General features: G+C 42.7%; 1 protein-coding gene across 2 annotated transcripts in view; it reads left to right on the forward strand.

Annotated features, from left to right (window-relative positions):
* ZZEF1 (zinc finger ZZ-type and EF-hand domain containing 1) overlaps positions 1-27,829 on the forward strand; it is a 133,237-nt gene that overhangs the window by 73,906 nt on the left and 31,502 nt on the right. For both annotated transcript variants that reach the window (XM_066262972.1, XM_066262973.1), the window contains exons 27-37: positions 2,914-2,993; positions 5,728-5,821; positions 6,655-7,123; positions 7,995-8,159; positions 9,727-9,846; positions 10,717-10,878; positions 13,193-13,322; positions 14,660-14,798; positions 18,718-18,883; positions 19,464-19,726; positions 21,262-21,431. In XM_066262972.1, the coding sequence (XP_066119069.1) occupies positions 2,914-2,993; positions 5,728-5,821; positions 6,655-7,123; positions 7,995-8,159; positions 9,727-9,846; positions 10,717-10,878; positions 13,193-13,322; positions 14,660-14,798; positions 18,718-18,883; positions 19,464-19,726; positions 21,262-21,431 (1,958 nt within the window). The remainder of the gene's footprint in view (positions 1-2,913; positions 2,994-5,727; positions 5,822-6,654; positions 7,124-7,994; positions 8,160-9,726; positions 9,847-10,716; positions 10,879-13,192; positions 13,323-14,659; positions 14,799-18,717; positions 18,884-19,463; positions 19,727-21,261; positions 21,432-27,829) is intronic.

The following is a 27,829-nucleotide window of genomic DNA, read 5'->3' on the forward strand; positions in this document are numbered from 1 at the left end:
ACCAGCTCAAAAACTAGAAGTTGTGCAGCTTCAGGTTAATCAGACAGCCTTTCTTGCTCCTTAGTATCCTTATCTGTAAATGTTTAGATTTGATGAGCTCCAACATTCTAACAAATTCCAATTTAAAAAATTGTTTAGGTAATTGAATGTGTCCATAACTAAGGAGAAAACTGTTGATGTTCTTTAGACTTGCAGCTTCTTTTTGTAGCACCATCCCTGCTCGGCTTCCTTTGTTGACAGCCTGCTCCACCATTTCTTTCTGCCAGGGATACTGTCTCTGTGTATGTGCTGTGTATGTAGCCTGCGGCCTGACAGGGCCCACAGTAGGAGAGTCTTTCTCCATTTATAATCCTTCAGAGGAAAAACATTTCAGACCCTACCTAAAGATGAGGTATGGGGTTTTCCCAAGCACTTTGGCAGGGTTTGTGTTCTTTTCATGGTGCAGATGAAGTAAGTAGGAACAGATACCTCCTTCCATAAGAGTAGGTAATTGACTGTTGCTCTTATTATCATTATTATTGATATTAATATTGAAATGATTATAACTGCTACTGGTATTGCTGAGTTCTTTGCATCTCATATTGCAGAATTTATTTCCTGATTTCCAAAAATTCTTGATTACTCCCTCAAATACTAATATCTCCTTTAAGAAGTTCCTCAAATAAATAAAACTATACTAAGACATGAGTAATTTATGGAAACAACTGTCTTATGGAAGACTATATCTCTACTGGGGAATGGGGGACAACATGACCTGTATGGTTTTGGAAAAAAAAAATTCAGTGTATGTTTCATAATATAATTGTAGTTAGAGAGCTGGACGATCATTGTTACCTGTGGGAACTTTCAGTAGAGGGATAAAAGCTTTGTGAGTTAAAAGCTGAGCAGCAGAAAGTTTCCGACGGGGGAGAGAGTTCTGCAGTTCCTCTTCAAATCATGTTCATATATCACATAATTATTTGCAGTAGAGAATTAGAAATATTTTATTGAAAACAGGTTTTTCTGAGAATACCTACCATTGTTGCTTTGAAGAAGACATACTTGGTTTCGGTTCTTTCTATTCCTGACTTTAAGGGCAATTTGTAAGTTCCTTAAGACTGAGCTAGAGAATGGTCCTTGTCTAGCTAATTTGCTCATATTTGTCTAAAAATTGGTTATCCTTTTGGGTTAGAAATGTATGGAAGAAGTTTCCTAACTAGACTAATAGATACGTGAGGCCAGGGACCATATCTGTTTTTTTCAGTATTGTATTCCTAGAGCCTGATTTAGAGCCCAGCATATTCTAGACATTCAGAAAATATTTATTGCATTACACATTGGTTCAATAACATCTTCACACTGTTCTAGTACATGTATTATCCTTTGGTTTTTAGATGAAGAAAAAGGGCAGGTCTTTCTCTAAAAATTTTTTTTGTCATTTTTCTAATTATAAAAATAATACCCATTTGTGTGGAAACTTAAAAATACAGAAAAGCTTAAAATAATTATCAACTATAATCTCACCACTTTGAGAACACCTGTACTACATTTTTCTATATATCTACCTAGCCTTTTATCCAGTTATATTTATGTATGTATATATGTACACACACACATGTTTATGTACAGGGTAGGGCCAAAGTAAGTTTACAGATAGTAGTACATGAAACACAGAGTTTATTCCTGTATTATTATTTATTAACTTATTATTATTATTCAGTCAGAGGAGGGGAGGCAGAGACAAATTCTCACATGTGCCCTGACTGGGATCCACCCAGCAAGCCCACTAGAAGGCGATGCTCTGCCCATCTGGGGCATTGCTCCATTGCTCAATAACCAAGCTCTTCTTAGTGTCTGAGGTGGAGGCCATGGAGCCATCTTCAGCATCCAGGGCCAACTCATTTTAATCGAGCCATGCCTGCAGGAGGGGGAGGGAGAGAGAGAGAAGCGAGAGGGGGAGGTGTGGAGAAGCGAGCCCTGACTGGGAATCGATCCCGGGACATCCACATGCCGGCTGACACTCTACCACTGAGCAAACCAGCCAGGGCCAACTATTATTTTTCATACAAACAATTGTAAACCTACTTTTACTCCACCCTATATATGTTTCTTTTAATTTAAAAATTAAATTTAATTATGTTGTGTTTCTTTTTGTTTTTTGATTTTTGTTTTTTTACAGGGACAGAGAGAGAGTCAGATGGATAGATAGGGACAGACAGACAGGAATGGAGAGAGATGAGAAGCATCAATCATCAGTTTTTCGTTGCGACACCTCAGTTGTACACTGATTGCTTTCTCATATGTGCCATGACTGCGGGCCTTCAACAGACTGAGCAACCTCTCGCTTGAGCCAGTGACCTTGGGTCCATGCTAGTGAGCTTTTTGCTCAAGCCAGATGAGCCCACGATCAAGCTGGCAACCCTGGGGTCTCGAACCTGGGTCCTTCCACATCCCAGTCCAACGCTCTATCCACTGTGCCACTGCCTGGTCAGACTAATTATGTTTTTAATATATATTCTTTTTAAATAAGACAACTTCATTTATACCGCTTTATAACCAGCTTTTTTTTACTTAATATATATCATGAACACTTTTTCATGTCAATCATTATCTTTTACTCCCTTTTAGTCTTTTTTACCTTTAATATTTTTTATATCTTCATATTTTTATTTTTAATATTTTACTAACTTTAATAGTATGTTCGTTTCACGTGTTGTCCATTTGAAAAAAGTTAGTTTGAAGTAACACAGAACTCATTACAGCTATTTGTGGCTTAATTTATCACTTTTTCTCCCAAGCCTCTTTTAACCACCAATGTGTGCGTGTCAGAGAAAGAACTTTTCTGTGGGTTAGATTAGAAGGTAGTTTATGCTTAATGTTGCAGTAGTGGTTTGTGTTAACTGAATGCAATCTCTTGGTCTCTCTTTTCCCCAGTAAACAGTGGGGGCAAGACAGCCCTGACTGAGGAGTTTGCACAGGTGTATTCCTTGGCAGATGGGATTCGAATATGGATGGTAAGATTTTCCTTTGCATGTGATTTTTATAATTTTCCCACCATAATATCATGAAATTTATTTATTTTTGATATTGTGGAAGTTAGATGAGTAACTCTTCTTAAGAATACAATTTTAGGAATATTTTTTAAACAAAAGTTTAGTGATGTGAATGAATGTAAAATAATATAGAACCCTTGAAATAATAGTTTGGTGAGTGTTGAGACTGTTCAGAGTAGACAGGATTCAGTTGAGCCCCTTACATCCTTAGTAACCCCAAAAGGCACCCTGTAGAATCTCTGGACCAGAGGGAAAGCATTCCTTTAGATACTGGGCAGCCACTTGTGGTTTAGTCAGGGGAGAGGCCTTTCTGCATTTTAGAAGAGTGATTCTGCAGCATTCTTTGTGACAGCAGTAAACTAGAAGATCAAGGTAGGAGAATGGACAAAAAGACTGTATATTATAATATTATATACTACTATATTATAATGTAAAATGATAATAGCAGTACTATACCACAAGGAAAGTGAATGAAACAGAGCTATATGTATCAGCATGGATGGTCTCAAACATGATGGTGAGCAAAAAATAGTAAATTGTAGAAGAATGCATAGGTATATATTCCTTATAGAAAGCTTAAACACCAACCAAATCTATGTGTAATGTACATAAATATGTAGTAAAATTATACAAATGCATGGAATTGATAGACACAAAAATCAGAAGAATTATTTTTATTTCTTGGGTATGGAGATGAATACCAAAAGTCAGTATTCTTTTTTATATATTGACAATCATCTTAAATATTGTACAGTAATTGGGAAAATAATCTTTAATTTAGTAGAGGATGGATCATGAGATTGAAAGTAGGAGACTGTGATCATTAGATGAGAATAGGCTTCTGCTACTTAGATGATAAAATAATTAGACTTTGTGATTGTTGTGAGTGGTGAACAGAAAGATGAAATTTAGGACGGTTCCCATCTTCCTGGTTTGGGTGACTTGGTGGGTGACAGAAACACTGACCAGGATAGGAGAGATGGTCTTGGATCTGAGAGTGGGCAGGTTAAGTTCATTTTGGGACATGTTGAGTATGAGGACATATTCATTAGCTAGGGCATCTAGCTGGAGAATTTAGTAAATATGAAAGCATCTAAATGGCTGTTGCATCATGGAAATGTCAAGGTTGAGATAGGAGAACTTCAAATCATTGATAATAGTTTTTAAAAAATGTATGAGTTTGCCTGACCAGGCGGTGGCGCAGTGGATAGAACGTCGGACTGGGAAGCAGAAGACCCAGGTTCGAGACCCCGAGGTCACCAGCTTGAGTGAGGGCTTATCTAGTTTGAACAAAAAGCTCACCAGCTTGAGTCCAATATCGCTGGCTCAAGCAAAGGGTTACTTGGTCTGCTGAAGGCCTGCGGTCAAGTCACATAAAAAAAAAAAATGTATGAGTTTATCCAGGAGCACACAGCCTTGGACAGAATCCACAATAATTGAAACATACTTGGTGTCCAAAAATACTGAACAGATAGATGGAAGTCAACATGAACAGGATCTCTCTAAAAGGTGTTGTCGGCCCTGGCCGGTTGGCTCAGCGGTAGAGCGTTGGCCTGGCGTGCGGGGGACCCGGGTTCGATTCCCGGCCAGGGCACATAGGAGAGGCGCCCATTTGCTTCTCCACCCCGCCCCCCTCCTTCCTCTCTGTCTCTCTCTTCCCCTCCTGCAGCCAGGGCTCCATTGGAGCAAAGATGGCCCGGACGCTGGGGATGGCTCCTTGGCCTCTGCCCCAGGCGCTAGAGTGGCTCTGGTCGCGGCAGAGCGACCCCCCAGAGGGGCAGAGCATCGCCCCCTGGTGGGCGTGCTGGGTGGATCCCAGTCGGGCGCATGCAGGAGTCTGTCTGACTGTCTCTCCCCGTTTCCAGCTTCAGAAAAATACAAAAAAAAAATTAAAAAAAAATTAAAAAAATAAAAGGTGTTGTCATCAGAATGGCAGGAGGATACTCAGAAGAGCGTGCTGACAGAGAAACCAAGGCAATAGTAGTTTAAGAAATAGAGTGTCTGCTAGTCAGCTATCACATAACTGTTCAAGTAAAAAAGATTTGGCAGTTGACAAGGCACATTGTAGATTGTGCTTCTGGTTTAGCATAGGATAGACTGCTGACAGTTGGACAAGATGCCAGCTTTCTCTCCAAGATTTTGGTCTCATAAATCACACATAGCCTTTTGCCTGGGTTGTCAGCACTGTGGTCACATTGTGACCATTGCCTGCATTGGTGCTAGGAGCACCATCCTCTGTCTGGCCATCTAGGCATCACTTAGAGGTACCCCCTCATTCAGGGTAGAATAAGATCATATCTGAAGTCAAATTTTGCCCCAGCCTCTGTAGCACACTGGATGTGTGAAGCCCCTTCACTTTTCTGGACGTCTGCTTTATCTGTACTGGCTCAGGCTTAGACAAGGGCACCTCCAGCTCCAGTGTTCTAGAATTTTTTAAATAATAGAGTCATGGTACAAACCCCTCCCAAATAACACATAGTTGAAAAGAAGGTAGTTTTGCAGATACACCTTTAGACAGCTTCGCAGCCTGGATTACCTCTAGGACTAACAAAAACAGCTGTTCTGTGTCCTCATCAGCTGAACAATGACTCCATGATCTCAGCATTGTGTGCTTTTGAAATAGTTTGCTGTGGCCACCCTCGCCACCATGTCTGACAGCCTAATTATGTGGCTCAAATCCTCCCCCCCCCCCCAGTTAGAGATGAAGCAGAAGTCCCTGGTGAGCCCGGGGAACGAGGCAGAAGACAAACGTGGGTCAGAAGCTGCCGAGGTGAACCCCGAGAGCCTGGGTGAGTGCGCTGACTCCAGTGTCATTACTGCTTCACACAAAACCAGCAGCCTGCCTTCTCTATAGTTTACTTGAAGCTGTGTTGACCTAGGGAAAATCACATGGGCACTTAATGTAGTTTGCAAGGATGTAGAAACCTTTTTTACTGCATTCTAATTCCCTTAGGAGGCGTCAGGTGCTTTTGGAATTCCATCTTGTGTGTTTGAAAAGTGTGCTGAAATTTAATAGTCAGTGATATTAAAGGAATTACTGTTAATTTTTTAATGATATCATGATTATATTATTTTTTAAAACTTATTTTTAGCCCTGGCCAGATAGCTCAGTTGGTTAGAGCATCATCCGGAAGCAAAAAGGTTGCCAGTTAGATCCCTAGTCAGGGCCCATACAGGAGCAGCTCGATGCTCCTTTCTCTCTCTCTCCCTTCCTCTCTTGCTAAAAATCAATAAAATCTTTTTAAAAGCTTATTTTTTTTTAGAGAAATATACTGAAGATTTTATAGTCAAAATAATGTGATGCCTGGAAGGTGCATGGTGGTGGGGAGTGGGCAAAACTAGCCTGGCCTTGGGAGAGGACTTTATACTATCCTGCCTATGGATATGTTTGACAGTGTTCACAATAAAACTTTTTTTAGTGTGCTGATAGTGGTGAAAAGTTCTTGGTTTTTATAATGAGGTAAAATTTGATTGTATTCTGTAGGTAGATATGTATATCACTGTATTAATGGAGGTATTTCTTGTCCGAAATTATAGTTTATATAGATAATTTTCTATCTAAAACTAGGAATAAGTTTAATTTTGATTTATTTTCATTATCGTTTTTGCTTTTTGCATTTAGCAAAAGAATGTATTCAGAAGAGTCTTCTGTTACTAAAATTTTTGCCCACGGGTGTAAGTTCAAAAGAAAACTGTGACAGGTTGGTGACTTCAGATGAAACTGATCATCTGCAGCCACTTGACAAGCGCCAGAGGACAAGCTCTGTGGTGGAAGAGCATTTCCAAGCCTCAGTGTCACCCACCGAAGTGACTCCCCCTGCTGCGGGAGACAGGAGTGCTGGCGTGGATGTCCCGCCGAAGCTGCTGCCGGGCAGTGGCCCTCCTGCCACAGAAGTGTCTTCTGCTGCGGCTGAGGAACCCTCATCACCTTCCACTCCCACTCGGCGGCCTCCCTTCACCCGAGGGCGACTCCGGCTGCTCTCCTTCCGCTCAATGGAGGACGCCAGACCTGTGCCCACAGTGAAAGAGAAATACCCCATGCTGAAGGATGTCATGGACTTCATTAAAGATCAGTCACTCTCCCACGAGAGGTGAGCCAGGCGTGACCTTTCCAGCTCTTTCTTTTCTCGAGCCATAGGTCCCTAGTCTACTCAAAGGCTTGAAACTCATGTTAAAAATAAGAAAATACTACTTCAAGGATAGATCAAGATTTATTTTAGAATGTTCAAGGAAAATAATTGGTGATTTTTTTCTCCTTTTCAAGAAATGTTTTTTCCCTTAAGATTTGTACATAATACTGTACATGAATTATATCTCAATAACATACTGTTAGGATAAAGAAATATTTCTTTTGGTAGTTTCCACTTACAAATTTGCCTTATATTATTAACCCTGGGAGAAATTTAGAACTTGATATTTTCTGTCAAAATTATTTGCCATTAAGCCTACATCTCTGGAAATATTTTATGTTTTAATTTCCTGTCTTAAGAATTAAGGCTTTCTCTCTTTGGGGAGGTAAAGATATCAAGGTTTTGCTTACCACTGTGGTGGTGCAGTGGATAAAGCGTTTTGACCTGGAACACTGAGGTCGCCTGTTTGAAACCCCAGACTTGCCCAGTCAAGGCACATATGGGAGTTGATGCTTTCTGCTCCTCCCCCCTTCTCTCTCTTTCTCCTTTCTAAAATAAATTTTAAAAAATATATCAAAGTTTCATTTTAAGTAATTTTTTCATGTGGGTTATTGGGCTTCTGAACAGGTGGTGTGAGCTGATTTGTAATGCTGCTGAGTAAAGACTAAAAGTAGCAAACGATTACTGATATCCTACCTGAGAGATGTTTCTGATACCTCACAGTAGTATTTCTGTGGTATTAAATGGCCTCAGAACCTGGGTGGGGGTATGTTTTATTTCTGCCCCAGCTCAAGAGCTTTCTGGGTGTTCCTGACTTGAGTTCTGTCTCCAGTGTTGTAAAGGTTCTTTCCTTGAGAAAAGCCCAAGCCCAAAGCATTCTTGAAGTCCTGAGGATCATTCAGTATTGTGCAGAATCCCTTGGGCAGCCTCATTGCTTCCATCCGCCTTATATTCTTTTTCTGCTGGAACTTCTGACCTGCCAGAAAGAGTTCACCAAGTAAGTACAAATTACAAATCTGCAAGGAAAACAAGCAGGGGGTGTTTTAAAGCAATCTTTGTCTTCTCTAACTAATCATTCTATCATTTCCATTAAGAAACAAACATGTTTTTGGTCAATTATTCTCTCATCCTTAGGAAAAATGAATTCTATTTTATACTTTCAGTAAGGAATACCAGGAACATGTTTATTTCTTCTGATGAGTCTATCAGCTTTATTTTACCAGACAGTTTATATTATGTTTCCTATTTCCCTATATTCATTGTTTGACTCCTGGAGGCTACAAGATAAATTTAATGCTCATTTATAATAATGATATTAATCTAAGTACCTCACAAGGTCATTCTAGTATGCACTCAATAAGTACTTTCTGAGTTTGACTATACCAGGTACTGTTCTAGGTATTGTATATACAGACTGCAGTGGATGAGGAAGACAAGATTCTTGTTCTACTGGGGAAAGAAACTCCTAGGATTTTGGCCATTGAGTGGATGGTGATGCATTTTACTGAAAGGAAGAGTATGAAAGAAACAAGTTGAGGTGAAACGCAAAAGTTTTATTTTGGCTGAGTTAAATTTGAACTATAGTACTTCTTTCACATCCAAGAAAAGGTATAAAAAAAATAAGAGATAAGAGCCTAAATTTTTGGAGAAAAGCTAGGAGTAAGAATAGAATTTGGATACTATCAGCATGTTGATGATATTTAAGGTCTTGTGTGGTGCTTCTTCCAGGAACACTTAGCTGTTTTGGTATAAGATTTCTTAGGCAAGTACATGAAAGGAGGGGGAAAAAAGCAAGGGAGTTGGCGATTTTTAAGGTGTAATTGACCATGAACTCTAGCTGAGAGCAAGGAGAAAGCATGGCAGGTACAGTAGATAGTAAGCGTGAGGCAGCAGCATGGGGTGGGGCTTCCTGGAATTGAAGATGCTGTTGTGGGAATCCCAGAGCCAGTTAGCAGGATAAGAGGTCGTGGTCAGAGTAGGATGCTCTGGAGTGAAGATTTCAGACATAATGACATAATGTCTAATGACAAGGCCAAGAAAGTGACCATTAGGCTGGTATGGCTAAGGGGATGTTTGAGAAGATCACTGGAGGTGAAATTGGCAGAGAATCCAGGGACAGAGGGACTGGAGCATCATTCCCATGGTGTTGAAGTCTCCAAGGTAACAAGAAGCAAAGACTGAGCTTGGTGCTAAAGTCATCAATGAAGGGAGGCAGAAGGGTGGGCAGTCCCTTGACTCTGTACAGAGGATTAAATGAGATGATTTGTGAAAAATACGTAACACATTATCTGGCACTCAGGCAATGGTGGGAGGGTGGTTTTTATATTAATAAAGGAAGATTGATAGTATTTCCATACTCCTTGGGCAGCCCTCTTGACCCAGGCAGATGGACTCTCTTAATGTTTATCTGTTATTTCTTGAAGTTATTGTATTTGTATTTACTTAAGTTTCAGTGCCCTTTCATTCAGCTTGCTTCTTTCTTACTCTTTTTCATGTAAGGAATATGATTATTAAGTAAATGATGTTCTGACAATTAAGTGATTGGTGAATTCTTCTGTTTCTAGTTATTTTGGACACTTGGAAGGCTGTGGTGCAGATCTCCACAAAGAAATTCGAGACACTTACTATCGATTTGTTCTCTTTTTGGTCAAAGCAATTAAAGGATTTAATAGCACAAATGACAGGTACTGGATAACTTTATAATTTCTAGAGAAAAAATTATTTCTGCTTTTTCTGACTTGAAGTCAGTGTTGAAAATGCAGAGAAGTACAAAGAGTGAAATGAAAATAACCCCTAATCTGGCCATCTAGAGCTAATTGCTAATGACTCATTAGAATATTTTCTCCCAGATTTATTTCCTGTATGATGTGTACAGTGTTTCAAAAGTGGTTGGCCCTTGGTTTATCTAAGGATTTGTAACATTATTTTCAATTTTTAATATATTATGTACCATTTTGAAACAACTAATAAAGCCACTCCCCAGTCTTCTCCATAGTAAGTGGTTTAGAAACCTAAATCAAATGGTTCTTCTCTACACCTAAGTCGATAACCTAAGTTGGGGCTGGCCTTCTCTTGCTATTTGTTGAGAAGTGATTTTAACTACTCAGCCCTTTACCATCAAACATCCCCTATGCAGTGATTTTCAACCTTTGTTTCTCATGCACTCATAAACTAATTACTAAAGAAAAAGGGGCCCTGACCTCTTCTTCCTTAGTAACTAATTTATTTGTGCCATAAGATGAAAATGGTAGTATTTAGTCAGGGGCACTGACCTTAGTAATTAGTGTGTGTTTGTGCCATGAAAAAAAAAAGGTTGAAAATCACTGCCCTATGGGATTAAGAAACCGTCTTAATGGTGTCTCAGAAGGTGGAAACCTTATGCTGTGCTTTCAGAACTCTTTTGTTTAAGCTGTCTTTTAAAGAGGGAACCCACACCATCAATCTGGAGTTCCTTTGTGCTTTCCACTTCCAGCCAAACCAGCTTCTGACTTGCACTGGTCTGTTGTCTCTGTTGGTGATATACAGCTTTGATTTTGCCCTTTGTGCCTCTTTAGGTCCTTGCTGCCTGCCTTGTCCTGTGTTCAGACAGCCCTGCTTCATCTTTTGGATATGGGCTGGGAACCCAGTGATCTCACCTTCTTTGTTGACATTCAATTACCAGATCTCCTCATGAAAATGTCACAAGAAAATATAAGTGTGCATGACAGTGTGATCAGGTAAGAACAGTCCCACGCTCGCAGTTCCTAAAGTAGAGTGTGAAATACAAGGATTATAGCATAGGGGTTCAGGGCATGGACTCTGGAGCTAGGCTTTCTGTGTAATAGCCTAACTTTGCTACATACACGCTGGATGACCTTGAGCAAGTTATTCACCCTCTCTGCCCCTCAGTTTCCTCATCGTTAGAGCTAGAGATAATAATGGCACCTACCTCACAGGATTGTTGTGAAGAATAAATGACTTCTATTTCCCAGTGTTTGGACCTGTAAGTTAGGTGGTGGTGGTTGTATTGTACACTTGGAAGATGAGGATCTTTTGCATTTTTGGAGACTCTAGGATAACTTGTTAAATTGGAGAATTCTTTTATGTATTTTTTTGTTATATGTATATGTGGCTTTAGCCACTATAACTGCTTGCACATTATAAGGACTTAAGGTATGAGTGAAAATGGTATATGAAGGTTTTTTCTTTCCTTTTTTTTTTTTTTTTTTTTTTTTTGTATTTTTCTGAAGTTGGAAACGGGGAGGCAGTCAGACTCCCGCATGTGCCCGACCGGGATCCACCCGGCATGTCCACCAGGGGGTGATGCTCTGCTCATCTGGGGCGTTTCTCTGTCACAACCAGAGCCATTCTAGCACCTGAGGCAGAGGCCATAGAGCCATCCTTAGCACCCAGGCCAACTTTGCTCCAATGGAGCCTTGGCTGCAGGAGGGGAAGAGAGAGACAGAGAGAAAGGAGAGGGGGAGGGGTGGAGAAGCAGATGGGCGCTTCTCCTGTGTGCCCTGGCCAGGAATCGAACCTGGGACTCCTGCACGCCAGGCCGATGCTCTACCACTGAGCCAACCGGCCAGGGCATCTTTCCACTTTTAATGAGTGTCTTTCCTAACTGCTCAAGTTGCCCATTACCACTCATGGGTAGAAATGAGAAGAGAATGGAATAAGAAAAGCAAGAGGAGAGAATTAGGATGAAATAAATGAATGAGTTAACACTGGAATAGTTTTCACTCCGCAGAGATATTCTGAGGAAAGGAGGTAGAATTAAAGCTGTCTCTGCTTACCAAGCCTCAGCCATTGCTTACTGCCAGAGGGTGCTCTTGGCTGAGAGCAGGACACAGCACGGTGCATCACACAATGGCTTTTCACCTGTCAGTCCGCTCATTGTTTCAAGCTTCTCTGCACCTATATGATAGATAGAGTCAGTCCTTGGGGTGGGACCAGATCCTTGCTCCCCCAGCCCCTGATAGCACCTAGCCCAGAGCTAAGATTTGAGCAGGCCTAAAGTCAGTTTGTCAGAACACACAAATGAACAAATGTGTGTTTGTTGGTCATTTATTTTGTGTTTGCTGTCCAGCAAGTCATTTTGTATTTAAAATTCTGGTTGCTAAAACTGACTGTAAACCGCCTGACCAGGTGGTGGTGCAGTGGATAGAGCATTGGACTGGGATGCAGAGGACCCAGGTTCGAGACCCTGAGGTCGCTAGCTTGAGTGCGGGCTCATCTGGTTTGAGGAAAAGCCCACCAGCTTGAACCCAAGGTCGCTGGCTCCAGCAAGGGGTTACTCGGTCTGCTGAAGGCCTGCGGTCAAGGCACATATGAGAAAGCAATCAATGAACAACTAAGGTGTTGCAACGCGCAATGAAAAACTAATGATTGATGCTTCTCATCTCTCTCCGTTCCTGTCTGTCTTTCCTTGTCTATCCCTCTCTCTGAAAAAAAAAAAATAAAATAAATAAAGTGAATAAATTAAAAAAAAAACTGACTGTAAACCGAAATAATAGAGATTTATAATTTTGCATCTAAGGAGCCCATGGATTATCTATATGAGACTCTATTTGAAATGAGGAAACTGAGGGGCGGGCCTGAGTGTTGTGTCAAGGTCTTGGCAGCAGCTAATAGGAGAGTCAAAGTCCCAGGTCTCCTGATTCCCTTCTCAGGCTGATACCACTAAGATATGCTGAGCATGACCAAATCAGACATTTTTTAAAATCACTTTATTTGGCTCCAGTGCCTGGCACATAGTAGGTTCACCACAAAAGGCTATGAAGTAAAATCATGCTGTGTAGGTACAACCTTTTAAGTTCTAGTTCCTCACCCAATGTCTTTTGCCCAGGAAAGGGCACCTCCCTTTTTACTGGTATATATTTACCAAACTACCAGAAAATCCTGGGAGTTTTCAAAGCAAATTGACCTCTTCCCCTCAGAATTTTCTAAATACCTCATAAGTTTTAGACCCATAGGACACAGTCTACTAACCAGCACCTCCCTGCATTGTTGGGAGAGGCATGCTTTTCTCTCTTTGTGTCCTTCTTTCAGCCAATGGAGTGAAGAAGATGAGCTTGCTGATGCCAAGCAGAATTCAGAATGGATGGATGAGTGTCAGGATGGCATGTTTGAGGCCTGGTATGAAAAAATAGCCCAGGAAGACCCAGAGAAGCAGAGGAAAGTAAGACATTTCACCTAGAGTAATCTAAAGGGTTGCTAGGCGTTCGGAGAGGAGAGGCGGCCAGGGGAGCGCCAGCAGGCTGTCTCCTGAGAGGGCTCAGGGGCAGACGTACCTTAGTGAGTCCGCTGTCACTGAATATGGTCTTTACCCCGAGGGGCCTCAAGTATTGACTTGACCACACTCAGGGAGTGGCTTCCTCCTATAAAACTAGACTCGTAGAAAATTGGTTCAGTAGGTGCCAATTTATTAATTTACAGTGAGAAGTAGAATTGCTGAATGCCTTGGCCTCTCCTGTAGGTAAGCACCATGGGAAGCCATGTTTCAATCAGAAGGTTGCCTGGTGAGCATGGAAGCAGCCATTTGTACATGGACCCAGAGTTTTGTGATTCTGAGGTGTAAGGCACTAGGCTCAGATAGCCTGCATGTCAGATAGCCTGCATGTCCATCTCTCCACGTTAGATGTTTATCTGTCATCACCACATCAAGCCAAGCATCTGCTGCCTCAGATCCATTAATTTCCCTCGTATTGCATGCCTACTATGTGCCAGTTACTTTGCTCATATAGCACTTCCATGGTGTTTGGATGGAGCATGCCAACTTGGCCTTTGCAATGTTTCTCTGGTATATGTTAATACCTTACTGGGAACCATTCTGTGTGACTTGGCGTGTTTGTTCAGATCTACTACTATATGGTGACTTAATGATTCATCTCCCTTATTTCCAAGCTATAAAGATAAACTGTGGCCCCCAGGTACTATCCAGTAAAACACTTTGTTTGTTCATGAAACAGTGCCCTTACTATTTCCCCAGAAAGTTTTTCTTTTTAAGTGCCAGTAAACAATGCTTCTTTTGCAGTGTTTTCTATAACTATGAATACTACTCTTGTCCAGCCACGTACCCAAGCCAGATATCTGAGTGTCATTCCTGACCCTTCCCCATATCAGTCTGCCTCCTTAATACTCCCTTTCAGGGACCACCCTCTAGCTCCCTTCTGCCTCCTGTAGAACTTGTTATTATCTGGCATGCCCTCCACCCAGCCATACCTGTTTGTCCCTCAGGTCACAATTGAGGAATTAAAAAACCTAACACCTATTGATGTCCCTCTTCTGTGTTCTCTAGGCCGCCTGAATATGCCTTTCAAAGCCCTTATTATACTGTACGGTGTCATCTCTTTGCTTGAGGGAATTCCTGACTAGACACTAGACTCCTTCATGTCTTAATCCTACCACCTGGTACAATGCCTGTGATATCTTAAGTACCTGTGAAAGGATGAATTAATTAATGAATAGTGGCCATATCAGAAAGTCTGTGGTAATTATGTTTATTTCACCTTACAGATGCACATGTTTATTGCTCGCTACTGTGACCTGTTAAATGTGGACATCTCTTGTGATGGGTGTGACGAGATTGCCCCCTGGCATCGCTACCGGTGCCTGCAGTGCAGTGACATGGATCTCTGCAAAACTTGCTTCCTAGGTAAATTTCACAGTCTGAGTATGCCATACCCCAAAGTAATCATCGTTTCTATTTTCTGTGATCTTGTCCTTTTTTAGACTGTCACTGTACTAAATGAAAATACTGCCTGTGTTATTCTTTGACTTGTTGGCAAATTTGAGCTTACCTCCCCAGCTGAATCATATATTTCCGAGCTGTTACCTGACCTGCTTTCATCTTCTAATGTGCTGTATGTAGGCATTTGATAGATACTCATGACCAATGAATGGACTTTCAGTTAAGTTTCTAAGAAATTAGTTTTCCCTTTGAATCATGCATTGTTTAGAAGTAGTAAGATACACACACATAGACAAAACAAACTTCAAAAATTCTTGAAACTCTTCCTTGACCAGGGCGATGGCGCAATGGATAGAGCATCAGCTTGGGACACTAAGGACCTCGGTTCAAAACTCAAAGTCACCATTTTGAGCACAAGGTCACTGGCTTGAGCATGGGATCATAGACATGACCCCATGGTTGCTGGCTTGAGCAAGGGGTCACTGGTTTGGCTGGAGGCCCCCAGTCAAGGCACATATGAGAAAGCAATCAGTGAACAACTAAAGTGCCACAACTATTGCTTCTCATCGCTCTTCCTTCCTATCTGTCTCTCCCTGTATCTCTCGCTCTAAAAAAAAAAATCTTGATACTCTTGACTTAAAGGTGCTGAGGTCCCTGGCCAGTTGGCTCAGTGGTAGAGCATCGGCCTGGCGTGCAGGAGTCTGGGTTCGATTCCCGTCCAGGGCACACAGGAGAAGCGCCCATCTGCTTCTCTACCCTTCCCCCCTCCCTCCTCTCTGTCTCTCTCTTCCCCTCCTGCAGCCGAGGCTCCATTGGAGCAAAGTTGGGCCGGGCGCTGAGGTTGGCTCTATGGCCTCTGCCTCAAGCGCTAGAATGGCTCTGGTTGCAGCAGAGCAACGCCCCAGATGGGCAGAGCATCGCCCCTTGGTGGGCGTGCCAGGTGGATCCCGGTCGGGCGCATGCGGGAGTCTGTCTGACTGCCTCCCCGTTTCCAGCTTCAGAAAAATACAAAAAAAAATGTGCTGAGGTAAAGCAGATTGACAGTATTGAGCAGTTGAGTGCTCTTTGTATATGTGGCCTGGTCGTAAAGATGCAGCCCTTTCCCTGGAAGCAGTAATAATCATAGCAAGAGACTGGGCAGGTCTGTCCTAGAGTGTGCGTACTGAGTTACAGATGAGCAGTACAGATTATTCAGGAAGAGTTTAGAAGTAGAAATATTACTGTACAGGCTGGTAGCATGTGGGTTCTTGACTTTGTCCAGAATTTTGAGAGTAAGTTTATTAAAGTTGGAGACAGTGAAACAAGGAAGGGTCTAGAACAGAAAAAGCAACAGGAGAGCCTAAGAGGGACTGCTTTGGCTCTCTAGAAACCTATGAGAAAGAAAGGAGCCTACACTGGGGAGTCAGAGAAAAGGAGGCCTTGGAGACAGGTTCTGAGGGTTGGCCCAGGATGAGCTGCCGCTGCCCATTGCTACCCTAATTGCAATTCTCAGTGAAGACCCTTAAAGTTTAGGAGACGCACATCTGTGGGGGAAGATAAGGGGGAAGGGGAAAAGAAAAGGTGCTGGCATGCTGGATCCTTTGTTTTGAGGGGTTTTTTTTGTTTTTTTTTGGTTTTTTTACTGAGACAGAGAGAGGGATAGACAGGGACAGACAGACAGGAACAGAGAGATGAGAAGCATCAATCATTAGTTTTTCGTTGCGCATTGCGACACCTTAGTTGTTCATTGATTGCTTTCTCATATGTGCCTTGACCATGGGGCTACAGCAGAGCCAGTGATCCCTTGCTCGAGCCAGCGACCTTGGGCTCAAGCTAGTGAGCTTTTGCTCAAATCAGATGAGCCTGCGCTCAAGCTCAGGGTCTTGAACCTGGTACTTCCGCATCCCAGTCCGAGGCTCTATCCACTGCGCCACCACCTGATCAGGCTTTAACAGATTTTTTTTTTCTTTTTTTTTTAAATCAGAGAGAGGGATAGATAGGGACAGACAGACAGGAACGGAGAGAGATGAGAAGCATCAATCGTTAGTTTTTCATTGCAGCCCCTTAGTTGTTCATTGATTGATTTCTCATATGTGCTTTGACCGCAGACCTTCAGCAGACCGAGTGACCCCTTGCTCAAGCCAGCAACTTTGGGTTCAAGCTGGTGAGCTTTGCTCAAACCAGATGAGCCCGCGCTCAAGCTGGCGACCTCGGGGTCTCGAACCTGGGTCCTCCACATTCCAGTCCAACACTCTATCAACTGTGCCACGGCCTGGTCAGGCTGTTTTGAGGATTTTTAAAGACTGCGAGTTTAGGAGGGATTTCAATAGAATATTCACCAGCTTTTCCATGTAATTTTTTTTTTTAAGTGAGAGGTGGGGAAGCAGAAAGACAGACTCCTCCATGCACCCTGGCTGGGACCCACCTGAGAAGCCCACTAGCGGGGGATGCTCTGCCCCTTGGGGTCCACTGCTTTGTTGCTTGGCAGCTGAGCTGAGCTATTTTAGCACCTGAGGGGAGGCCATGGAGCCTTCCTCAGCGCCTGGAGCTCGAACCATTTGAGCCATCGAACCTGGGACTGGCATATGCCAGGCTGACACTGTACTGCTGAGCCAGCCGGCTAGGGCCCTCATCAGCTTTTCCAGGTGTGTCCTTTCAGGGTGTGGTCTTTACTGATTGGTTAGCCCCAGGTCAGGGAGTCATTAGTCTTTGTAGATGGTCCTGGTGTTGCCCACCTAGGCCTGGAGCTAAACTACAACTGAGACCTAGATGTTATTTCAAGGGAAGTGGCCTTCAGTGTTTGGCTGTAAATTTCTTGGCCAATTTGTTCAACTATTTGTTTCAGTTTCCTCATTCTACTTGCCAAGGAATTATCTTCTTACTAACCTGCCTCAGTAGCAGTCACTGCTGCAGGGAAGGCTTGTGGAGGAGGTAGGGTGTGCATTGATTTTCAAAGAAAGTTAGAACTGAGTGATGTGAAAGAAACATGGAGAGTGATTCCCATCCAGAGCAGAGCAAGTCCAGGACCAGAGGAGTGTGCACCTGTAGTATATTTACATAGACATGCTCAAGTGTCCAGCTGAGTGAAGTATCGAGACAGGTGGGAATCAGACTGTGGGACCCTGAGATACTAGGCTAAGGAATTGGAATGAGTCTGTAGACAGCGGGGAAGGTTTTTCAGGCGGGGGGTTAACATGATCAGAGCTATGCTGGAGGGAGTTTGGTTCTGTCCACATAAAAGTTTCCCTTAGAAGTCATAGTAGTCACAAGGCAATTGGGGCCTGGACTAGGTTTGTGACAATGGGAAGAGAAGTAGGTCAGATGTGAGGAGCAGTGAGCAGAGTCTATGACAGTGTTTGGAGACCCACTGGACTCAGAGGAAGAGGAAACCAGAGCAGTCAGTCTCTTTTGTGATTGCATTCTTTCTCACTCACTGGGTCTGGGGTTATGAAGTCTGTTTTCACCTCTAATTCTGGAATGAAAATGAAAGAGCAAAAACCTGATCACCCCTCAATACTTAGTTCCAGGAATACACAATAGATGCTTAATATTTGTCAGAGGAGGGGTCATGGGAGATAGCTCCCAAATTGGTAAGTGGACTTGTTTCTGCCAAATGCTGGTCATAATGGAAACTGGTAATCTATTTGACCAGACTCTGTGTTGCACTGGAAAAGGGGGTCAGACCACAATACCATTGATAAGAAGTTCTGTGCCGAGAATATTGTTCACATATGCTCGGGGCTACTGGGCAGAATGCCCTGGTCTCTAGAAGATGCCTGTGGCTCCCGATGTCTCAGCAGTGAATTGGGAACAGCCGTGCTTTTGGGGTTGCTTTAGGTTTGGAAGCAACCCTCCTAAGAACACTTTGCCCAATCCACCTCATACTGATATTTGTTTCCTCCAGGTGGGGTGAAGCCTGAGGGCCACGGAGATGACCATGAAATGGTCAACATGGAGTTTACCTGTGACCACTGCCAGGGCTTGATCATAGGCCGGAGAATGAATTGCAATGTGTGCGATGACTTTGATCTTTGCTATGGATGCTATGCAACAAAGAAATATTCCTTTGGGTATGTCTCAGATGACCTCTAACCCTGCTTTCTTCGGCTATTTCTTTGGTATTTTCTAATAATAAAAAAATTTTATTATAAAAAATTTCAAACACACCCACAAGTAAAGAAACTAGTACAGTGAATCCCATAATACCCATTACCTAGACTCAGCAAATAAGACTTTGTTATGTGTGCTTAGCTTATTCCTTCCTTTTTTTTTATTTTTTAAAATATTTTCTAGCAAATTACAGACCTTAAATCATTGCTTTTCTACTTACTTCATATCGATCTCTAGAAATTATGGGCTTTTTTCAGATTACCAAAATGCTATATAGCTATACCCTGCAAAATGTCTCAATAAGGAATTCTTATATCTTCTGGTTTTCATAGACAGTCTTCGGGAGTTGTGAAATCCTGAAATGATTGTACAATGTTTGTTCATTTTTCTGGGTGAGGGCCCCTGCTTATCTTTAAATTTTCAATACTCGTAGCCTTAGAGGTAGTGAATGCTCTCTGTGACCGTGCAGTGTTCCCCTGAGGCCCTATTCTCTGGGAGCCTCACAAAGGTGTGGGCCTTCAACTTGTCTTGCCTTTGCAGCCATTTGCCTACCCACAGTATCACGGCCCACCCAATGGTAACCATTCGGATCAGCGACCGGCAGAGGCTTATCCAGCCCTACATCCACAACTATGCCTGGCTGCTCTTTGCTGCCCTGGCTCTCTACAGTGCCCACCTGGCCAGCTCAGAGGAAGTGGATGGTGAAAAGCTAGACCCCCAGGCCCGCAGCAGTGCCATTACCCTGCGGAGCCGGTGCATGCAGCTTGTCGGGGACTGTCTCATGAAGGCTCACCAGGGAAAAGGTAATTGTTCCTCATGCATGGAAACCAAAGCATCTGCTAATGAAGGAAAAGCCCCAGCCGGAGTGAAACACTGCTGTGTTCAGAGGTTACAAAATCCAGTCATCCACACCATGTGCTCACCCTGCTATGGAACTTGATTTAAAATTCCCAGATGCATTTAAGAGAAATGTTGGCATTAAAGTAGCATTTAGTTTCTCTAAAATCGGTCCACATAGATGTAAAATAAATTAATAATGATACTTACCTCGCAGGGGAGATACCATGATCACGAAGGTGGTTTTTCCAGGGCGAGGCTTGTATCAGACTTAACTTTGCCAAAGGAGTTCAGCCCTTTATTTTAAACCTGGATTCTACACACAAATGTGTTCTAGATGAGATCTATTTATAACTGAAATAGTTTGACTAATAAAATGTCTAGATGATTTTGACTTGACTGAGGGGTGCTAAGGAGAAAATATCATGAATGTTAAAATTTTGAGACATTTAAATTCCTTTCAGAATAATGTAAACCCCATTCTAGTAAACATTAAGGAACCAGACCTATCAAAGGTCACAAGAGGTCAGTATCAGTGCTTCAGAGCTATTTTCTATCTATTTACCATTAGGAATTTAGAACTGCAATTGTGTGGGGCTACTTAAAAATGTTAATGTTTATAATTTTCTATGCTTTTTTTTTCTTCCAAGTGAGAGGAAGGGAGATAGAGAGACAGACTCCCCACATGCTCCCCGACTAGGATCCACCTGGCAACCCCTGTGTGGGGCCAATGCTTTGCCCATCTGGGGCCACTCACAACTGAGCTATTTTTAGCACCTGAGGCAGAGACTCCACAGACCCATCCTCAGCTCCCAGGGCCCACATGATCGATTGAACCAGAACCAATCAAGCCACAGCTGCAGGAGCAGAAGAGAGAGCAAGAGAGGAGGGGGAGCAGGAGAGGTGGAGAAGCAGATGGTCGCTTCTCCTGTATGCTGTGTGACTGGGAGTTGAACCCGGGACATCCACATGCAGGCCGACGCTCTACCACTGAGCAAACTGGCCAGGGTATGAGTTTCCCTTTTTTTTTTTTTTTTTTTTTACTTTTATTAATTTTTAGAGAGGAGAGACAGTGAGAGAGAGAAAGAGAGAGAGAGAAGGGGGAGGGAGGAGCAGGAAGCATCAACTCCCATATGTGCCTTGACCAGGCAAGCCCAGGGTTTTGAACTGGCCACCTCAGCATTCCAGGTCCACGCTTTATCCACTGCGCCACCACAGGTCGGGCCCAGGGTATGAGTTTCTAAAGAGGTGATTCTATTTTATCTTTTGTCTTCTGTTGTTAATAAAATATAGGTAGCCCTCACTATCCAAACTTCTGGTGTCTGAAATCAGGAGCAGAATAGATTTGGATAGCCAGGGAGGTTTGTACTGAGGACTCCTTGGCTTGGTTTATAGAGAATTCAGTCATTTATTTCCATAAAGTAGCAAAGTGATATGGCATTTACAGGAAATCACCCTTCTTAAAAACTTGTAACCATTCTCTTATTTGCTTCCCATGCAGCTCTTAAAGCTATAGCTCTTCTTGGTGTATTGCCGGATGGTAACTCGACTCCAGGAAATCAGGTCCCCCCAGTCACTGTGCCCTCCCGCACCTCAGAGGAGCAGCTAGAGAAGGAAGCTCTCCAGGTTGTGGAGGAACTGACAGGTGCAGGCCCTTTTGTGCACTGCAAGGTAAATAATAATTCTTGACTGCGCAGACTCACAGGTTGAACTCAGAGAGCCACTGACATGAGGGAGTAGAGCAAAGAGGTTAAGGGCCCAGACTTGACCCAGATTACCTGGGCTCAGATCTTCCCTCTGTCAGACCTTGGGCATATTACTATAGCCTCTTTGCTTTAGTTTTCTCATCTGTAAAATGGGTGATAGTAATATGTATTCCATAGGGTTGTTGTGAGGATTTGCATACTTATACACATTGAGTTAATGTATGTAAAGTACTTAAAACAGTGCTCAGGTAATTCCATATCAGTGCTAACTACCGTTAACCTGCCTCCTTGTAGTTTTTTGTAAGGGTTGAACAAGATTATGCACCTGAAGAGATGAGCTTCTGGCCCATGGTGAATACCACATGTGTGAAGCTATTTTTATATTCAGCCAGCAAATAGGGGGCACCAAGTGGTTACTGTTACCAGGTAGACACAGTTGTTTTCATATACTTGTAGAAATAGAACAAAAAGCCTTTCTGGATCCAGGTGTCACCTGCGTTAGTGACATTAAAGATTGTTTTGTGAGAGAGCCCAGCATACAGCTTCTGTGATTCTACCTCCAAAGCAGCGCTGATGCTGCCAGGGCCCCTAACATGTCATGTTAACTAGTTCAGGATCACCCACTAGCCCACCCACTCTTTGGTTATAGCTCATTTGAAACCCATTGTCATTTAAAGGAAGACAAAAGCAGAGAGAGCTAGCAAAAATTTGAAAATTCTATTGGCTTCTTTCAGCCAGAGAGCCAGCACAAGAAAGGTGACATAATCTTCAAGCCTATCTCTCAGGTGTCAACATTTTTGACCCCCAAATCCCTTCTCCAGGCAGATTTTGACCACCACAGATTATGGTGGGGCAGAGAAAACATTATCAGCAGAGACAGGATAAATCGCTAGTGCTCCCTGGGAATAATTATATCTTCTCCTAAGCTCCCAGCATCATATATGCTACCCATGAGCACTGTGCTCTTCTTTTATCTACTTGTCATTTATATCAGAATGGATTTGGTGAATATTTTTATTCAATGGATTAAAATCTATTACTTTTCATTATTTATTTTGATGCTAAAATTATCCCTTATTTGGTCAGCTGTCTTTTGTGTCCTTTTGATGTTTCTATTAGTCTTTGAGCACTTCCTTAATTTTTGAGGCAGAAGATGTTTCAGGCTTATCTTAGGCTTCCCCTGCCTAGAGACTAGCATCAACTGTTTTCCAAGGAGTTCCCAGAGTATTCTTTTTTTCCTGGGGTGTCCCTACCCTTTGGGTCCCCTTCCCATCAGCATCTGGGTATACCCAGGGTATCTATCCCCTGCTCAGTCTCTTCTTTTTATTATTAAATTTTTGAATTTATTATGTTAACATGGATTCAAGTATCCCACTCAATATAACACCTGCCCAACAACATGCCCCCCATTAGATCCCCTTTGCCCCTCTACTCCTGACCCCCTCCCCCCTTCACTCTGAGATTTGCTGTCCTGTTATTTGTACCTATGTGTTATGTATATATAATTTCAGTAATCCCTTTACATTCTCTGATCCCATCCCCTCATGCCCCCTCCCTCTGACAGCTGTCCTTCTGCTCCCTGTGACCCTGCCTCTTCCTCTATTCCGTTCCTCAGTTCACCATGTTCATTAGATTCTACATATATGTGTGGTCATATGATACTTGTCTTTCTCTGCCTGGCTTATTTCACTTAGCATAATAAACTCCAGGTCCATCCATGCCATCACAAAAGGTAAGATTTCCTTCTTTTTCATGGCCACATAGTATTCCATTGTGTATATGTACCACAACTTTTTTATCCAGTCGTCCACTGATGGACACTTGGGCTGTTTCCAGATCTTGGCTATTGTAAACAATGCTGCAATAAACATGGAGGTGCATTTCTTCTTTTGAATCAGTGTTTTGGGATTCTTAGGATATATTCCTAAAAGTGGGATTGCTGGGTCAAAAGGCAGTTCCATTTTTAATTTTTTGAGGAAACACCAGACTGTTTTCCACAGTGGCTGCACCAGTCTGCATTGCCACCAGCAGTGCAGGAGGGTTCCCTTTTCTCCACATCTTCACCAGCACTTGTTGTATGTTGATTTGTCAATGAGAGCCATTCTGACAGGTGGTGACGTAGTATCTCATTGCGGTTTTAATTTACATTTCTCTGATGATTATTGATGTTGAACCTTTTTTTTTTTTTTTTTTTTTCATTTTTCTGAAGCTGGAAACAGGGAGAGACAGTCAGACAGACTCCCGCATGCGCCCGACCAGGATCCACCCAGCACGCCCACCAGGGGGCGATGCTCTGCCCATCCTGGGCGTCGCCATGTTGCGACCAGAGCCACTCTAGCGCCTGAGGCAGAGGCCACAGAGCCATCCCCAGCGCCTGGGCCATCTTTGCTCCAATGGAGCCTCGGCTGCGGGAGGGGAAGAGAGAGACAGAGAGGAAAGCGCGGCGGAGGGGTGGAGAAGCAAATGGGCGCTTCTCCTGTGTGCCCCGGCCGGAAATCGAACCTGGGTCCTCCGCACGCTAGGCCGACGCTCTACCGCTGAGCCAACCGGCCAGGGCCTATGTTGAACATTTTTTGATATGCCTCCTGGCCATCTGTATGTCCTCTTTGGAGAAGTTCTATTCAGGTCCTTTGCCCATTTTTTTTTTTTTTAAACATTTATTTTTTTTTTTAAGATTTTATTTTATTTATTGACCTGTGGTGGCGCAGTGGATAAAGCATCAACCTGGAAATGCTGAGGTCGCCGGTTCAAAACCCTGGGCTTGCCTGGTCAAGGCACATATGGGAGTTGATGCTTCCAGCTCCTCCCCCCCTTCTCTCTCTCTGTCTCTCTCTCTGTCTCTCTCTCTCTCTATCTGTCTCTCCCTCTCCTCTCTAAAATGAATAAATAAAAATAAATAAATAAAGATTTTATTTATTCATTATAGAGAGGGGAGAGAGAGAGAGAGAGAGAGAGAGAGAGAAGGAGGAGGAGCAAGAAGCATCAATTCCCATATGTGCCTTGAACAGGCAAGCCAGGGTTTTGAACCGGCAACCTCAGCATTTCCAGGTTGACGCTTTATCCACTGCGCCACCACAGGTCAGGCCCTTTGCCCATTTTGTAATCAAATTGAATTTTTTAATTGAATTTACCTTCCTAGTGTTGAGTTTTAGAAGTTCTTAATAAATTTTGGTTATTAACCTCTTATCAGATGTATTAACAAATATGTTCTCCCATTTTGTGGGTTGTCTTTTTATTTTGTTAATGGTATTTTTTGCTGTGCAAAAGCTTTTTAGTTTGATATAGTCCTCTTTGTTTATTCTGTCCTTTATTTCACTTGCCAGTGGAGCTGTATTGGTAAAAATATTGCTACGAGAGATATCAGAGAGTTTACTGCCTATGTTTTCTTCCACAATTTTTATGGTTTCATGGCTTACATTTAAGTCTTTTATCCACTTCGAGTTTATTTTTCTGTGAATGGTGTAAGTTGGTGGTCTAGTTTTATTTTTTTGCATGTACCTGTCTAATTTTCCCAACACCATTTATTTTTATTTTTATTTTATTTTTTTAAGTTTTGTGGGGTTTTTTTTTAATTTTTTAAATTAATTTTAGGCCTGACCTGTGGTGGCACAGTGGATAAAGCGTCAACCTGGAAACGCTGAGGTTGCCGGTTCAAAACCCTGGGCTTGCCTGGTCAAGGCACATATGGGAGTTGATGCTTCCTGCTCCTCCCCCCTTCTCTCTCTCTCTCTCTCTCTCTCTCTCTCTCTCTCTCCTCTCTCTCCTCTCTCTATAATGAATAAAATCTTAAAAAAAAACCAACCTTAAAAAAATTAATTTTAATGGGGTGACATTGATAAATCAGAGTACATATGTTCAGAGAAAACATCTCTAGGTTATTTTGACATTTGATTATGCTGCATTCCCATCACCCAAAGTCCAATTGTCTTATGTCACCTTCTAACTGGTTTTTTTTGTACCCCTCCTCTCCCCCAACCCCTCCCCTCTCCTCTCTCCCCCCACCCCATAACCCCCACACTCTTGTCCATGTCTCTGAGTCTCATTTTTATGTCCCACCTATGTATGGAATCATATAGTTCTTAGTTTTTTCTGATTTACTTATTTTGCTCAGTATAATGTTATCAAGGTCCATCCATGTTGTTGTAAATGATCCAATGACATCATTTCTTATGGCTGAGTAGTATTCCATAGTATATATATACCAAAACTTTTTAATCCACTTGGACACTTGGGTCCACTGACGGACACTTGGGCTGTTTCCAGATCTTCACTATTGTGAACAATGCTGCCATAAACATGGGGGTGCATTTCTTCTTTTCATATAGGCTATGGTGTTCTTGGGGTATATTCCTAAAAGTGGTATAGCTGGGTCAAAAGGCAGTTCGATTTTTAATATTTTGAGGAATCTCCATACTGTTTTCCACAGTGGCTGCACTAGTCTGCATTCCCACCAGCAGTGCCAACACCATTTATTAAAGAGACTGTCTTTACTTCATTGTATACTCTTTTCTCCTTTGTCAAATATCAATTGACCAAAAAGGTGTGGGTTTATTTCTGAGTTCTCTGTATGCCTGTTCTTAAGCCAATACCAAGCTGTTTCAATTACAATGGCCTTGTAGTATAACTTGATATCAGGAAGTGTGATACCTCCCACTTTGTTCTTCATTTTCAGGATTGCTGAGGCTATTCAGATTCTTTTTTGGTTCCGTATAAATTTTTGGAATATTTGTTCTAGATCTGTGAAGTATACCATTAGTATTTTAATAGGAATTGCATTGAATCTATAGATTGCTTTGGGTAATATAGACATTTTAATGATGTTTATTCTTCCTATCCATGACCACAGTATATGCTTCCACTTGTATCTTCCTTGGTTTCTTTTTTCAATGTCTTATAACTTTCTGAGTACAGGTCTTTTACTTCCTTGATTAAGTTTACTCTTTGGTTGTTTTTTTTTATTGCAATAAGTGAAGGGGATTGTTTTCTTAGCTTCTCTGACAGTTTATTGTTGGTGTATCAAAATGCCACTGATTTCTGATTATTAATTTTATATGCTGCCACCTTGCCGAATTCATTTATCAGGTCTTAGTAGTTTTTTGACTAATACTTTAGGGTTTTCTATGTACAGTATCATGTCATCAGCAAATAATGAAAGTTTCACATCTTCTTTTCCAGTTTGGATGCCTTTTATTTCTTCTTCTTTTTTTTTTTTTTTTTTTTTTTTTCTTTCATTTTTCTGAAGCTGGAAACAGGGAGAGACAGTCAGACAAACTCCCGCATGCGCCCGACCGGGATCCACCCGGCACGCCCACCAGGGGGCGACGCTCTGCGCACCAGGGGGCGATGCTCTGCCCATCCTGGGAGTCGCCATGTTGCGACCAGAGCCACTCTAGCGCCTGGGGCAGAGGCCAAGGAGCCATGCCCAGCGCCCGGGCCATCTTTGCTCCAATGGAGCCTTGGCTGCGGGAGGGGAAGAGAGAGACAGAGAGGAAAGCACGGCGGAGGGGTGGAGAAGCAAATGGGCGCTTCTCCTATGTGCCCTGGCCGGGAATCGAACCCGGGTCCTCCGCACGCTAGGCCAACGCTCTACCGCTGAGCCAACCGGCCAGGGCCTTATTTCTTCTTCTTGTCTGATTTTTGTGGCTAGGACTTCCAGAACTATGTTGAATAAGAGTTGTGAAAGGAGGCACCCGTTTTTTTTCCTGATCTTAAGGGATTGCTTTTTTTTTTCTTTCTTTTTTTTTTTTTTTTTTTTTGTATTTTTCCGAAGCTGGAAACGGGGAGGCAGTCAGACAGATTCCTGCATGCGCCCGACCGGGATCCACCCGGCACACCCACTAGGGGGCGATACTCTGCCCCTCCGGGGCGTCGCTCTGTCGCGACCAGAGCCACTGTAGCGCCTGGGGCAGAGGACAAGGAGCCATCCCCAGCGCCCGGGCCATCTTTTGCTCCAATGGAGCCTTAGCTGCGGGAGGGGAAGAAAGAGACAGAGAGGAAGGAGAGGGGGAGGGGTGGAGAAGCAGATGGGCGCTTCTCCTGTGTGCCCTGGCCGGGAATCGAACCCGGGACTTCGCACGCCAGGCCGACGCTCTACCACTGAGCCAAACGGCCAGGGCCTTTAAGGGATTGCTTTTAATTTTTGCCCATTGAATATGATGTTGGCTGTCAGTTTGTCATATATGGCCTTTATGTTGAGGTATGTTCCCTGTATTCCCACTTTGCTCAGAGTTTTGATCATGAATGGGTGCTGGATTTTATCAAATGCTTTTTCTGCATCTGTTGAAATTATCATGTGGTTTTTATCCTTCATTTTGTTTATGTTATGAATCACATTTATTGATTTGTAAATATTGTACTAGCATT

This window comes from Saccopteryx bilineata, chromosome 2 (assembly GCF_036850765.1).
Source record: "Saccopteryx bilineata isolate mSacBil1 chromosome 2, mSacBil1_pri_phased_curated, whole genome shotgun sequence".
Lineage (NCBI taxonomy): Eukaryota > Metazoa > Chordata > Mammalia > Chiroptera > Emballonuridae > Saccopteryx > Saccopteryx bilineata.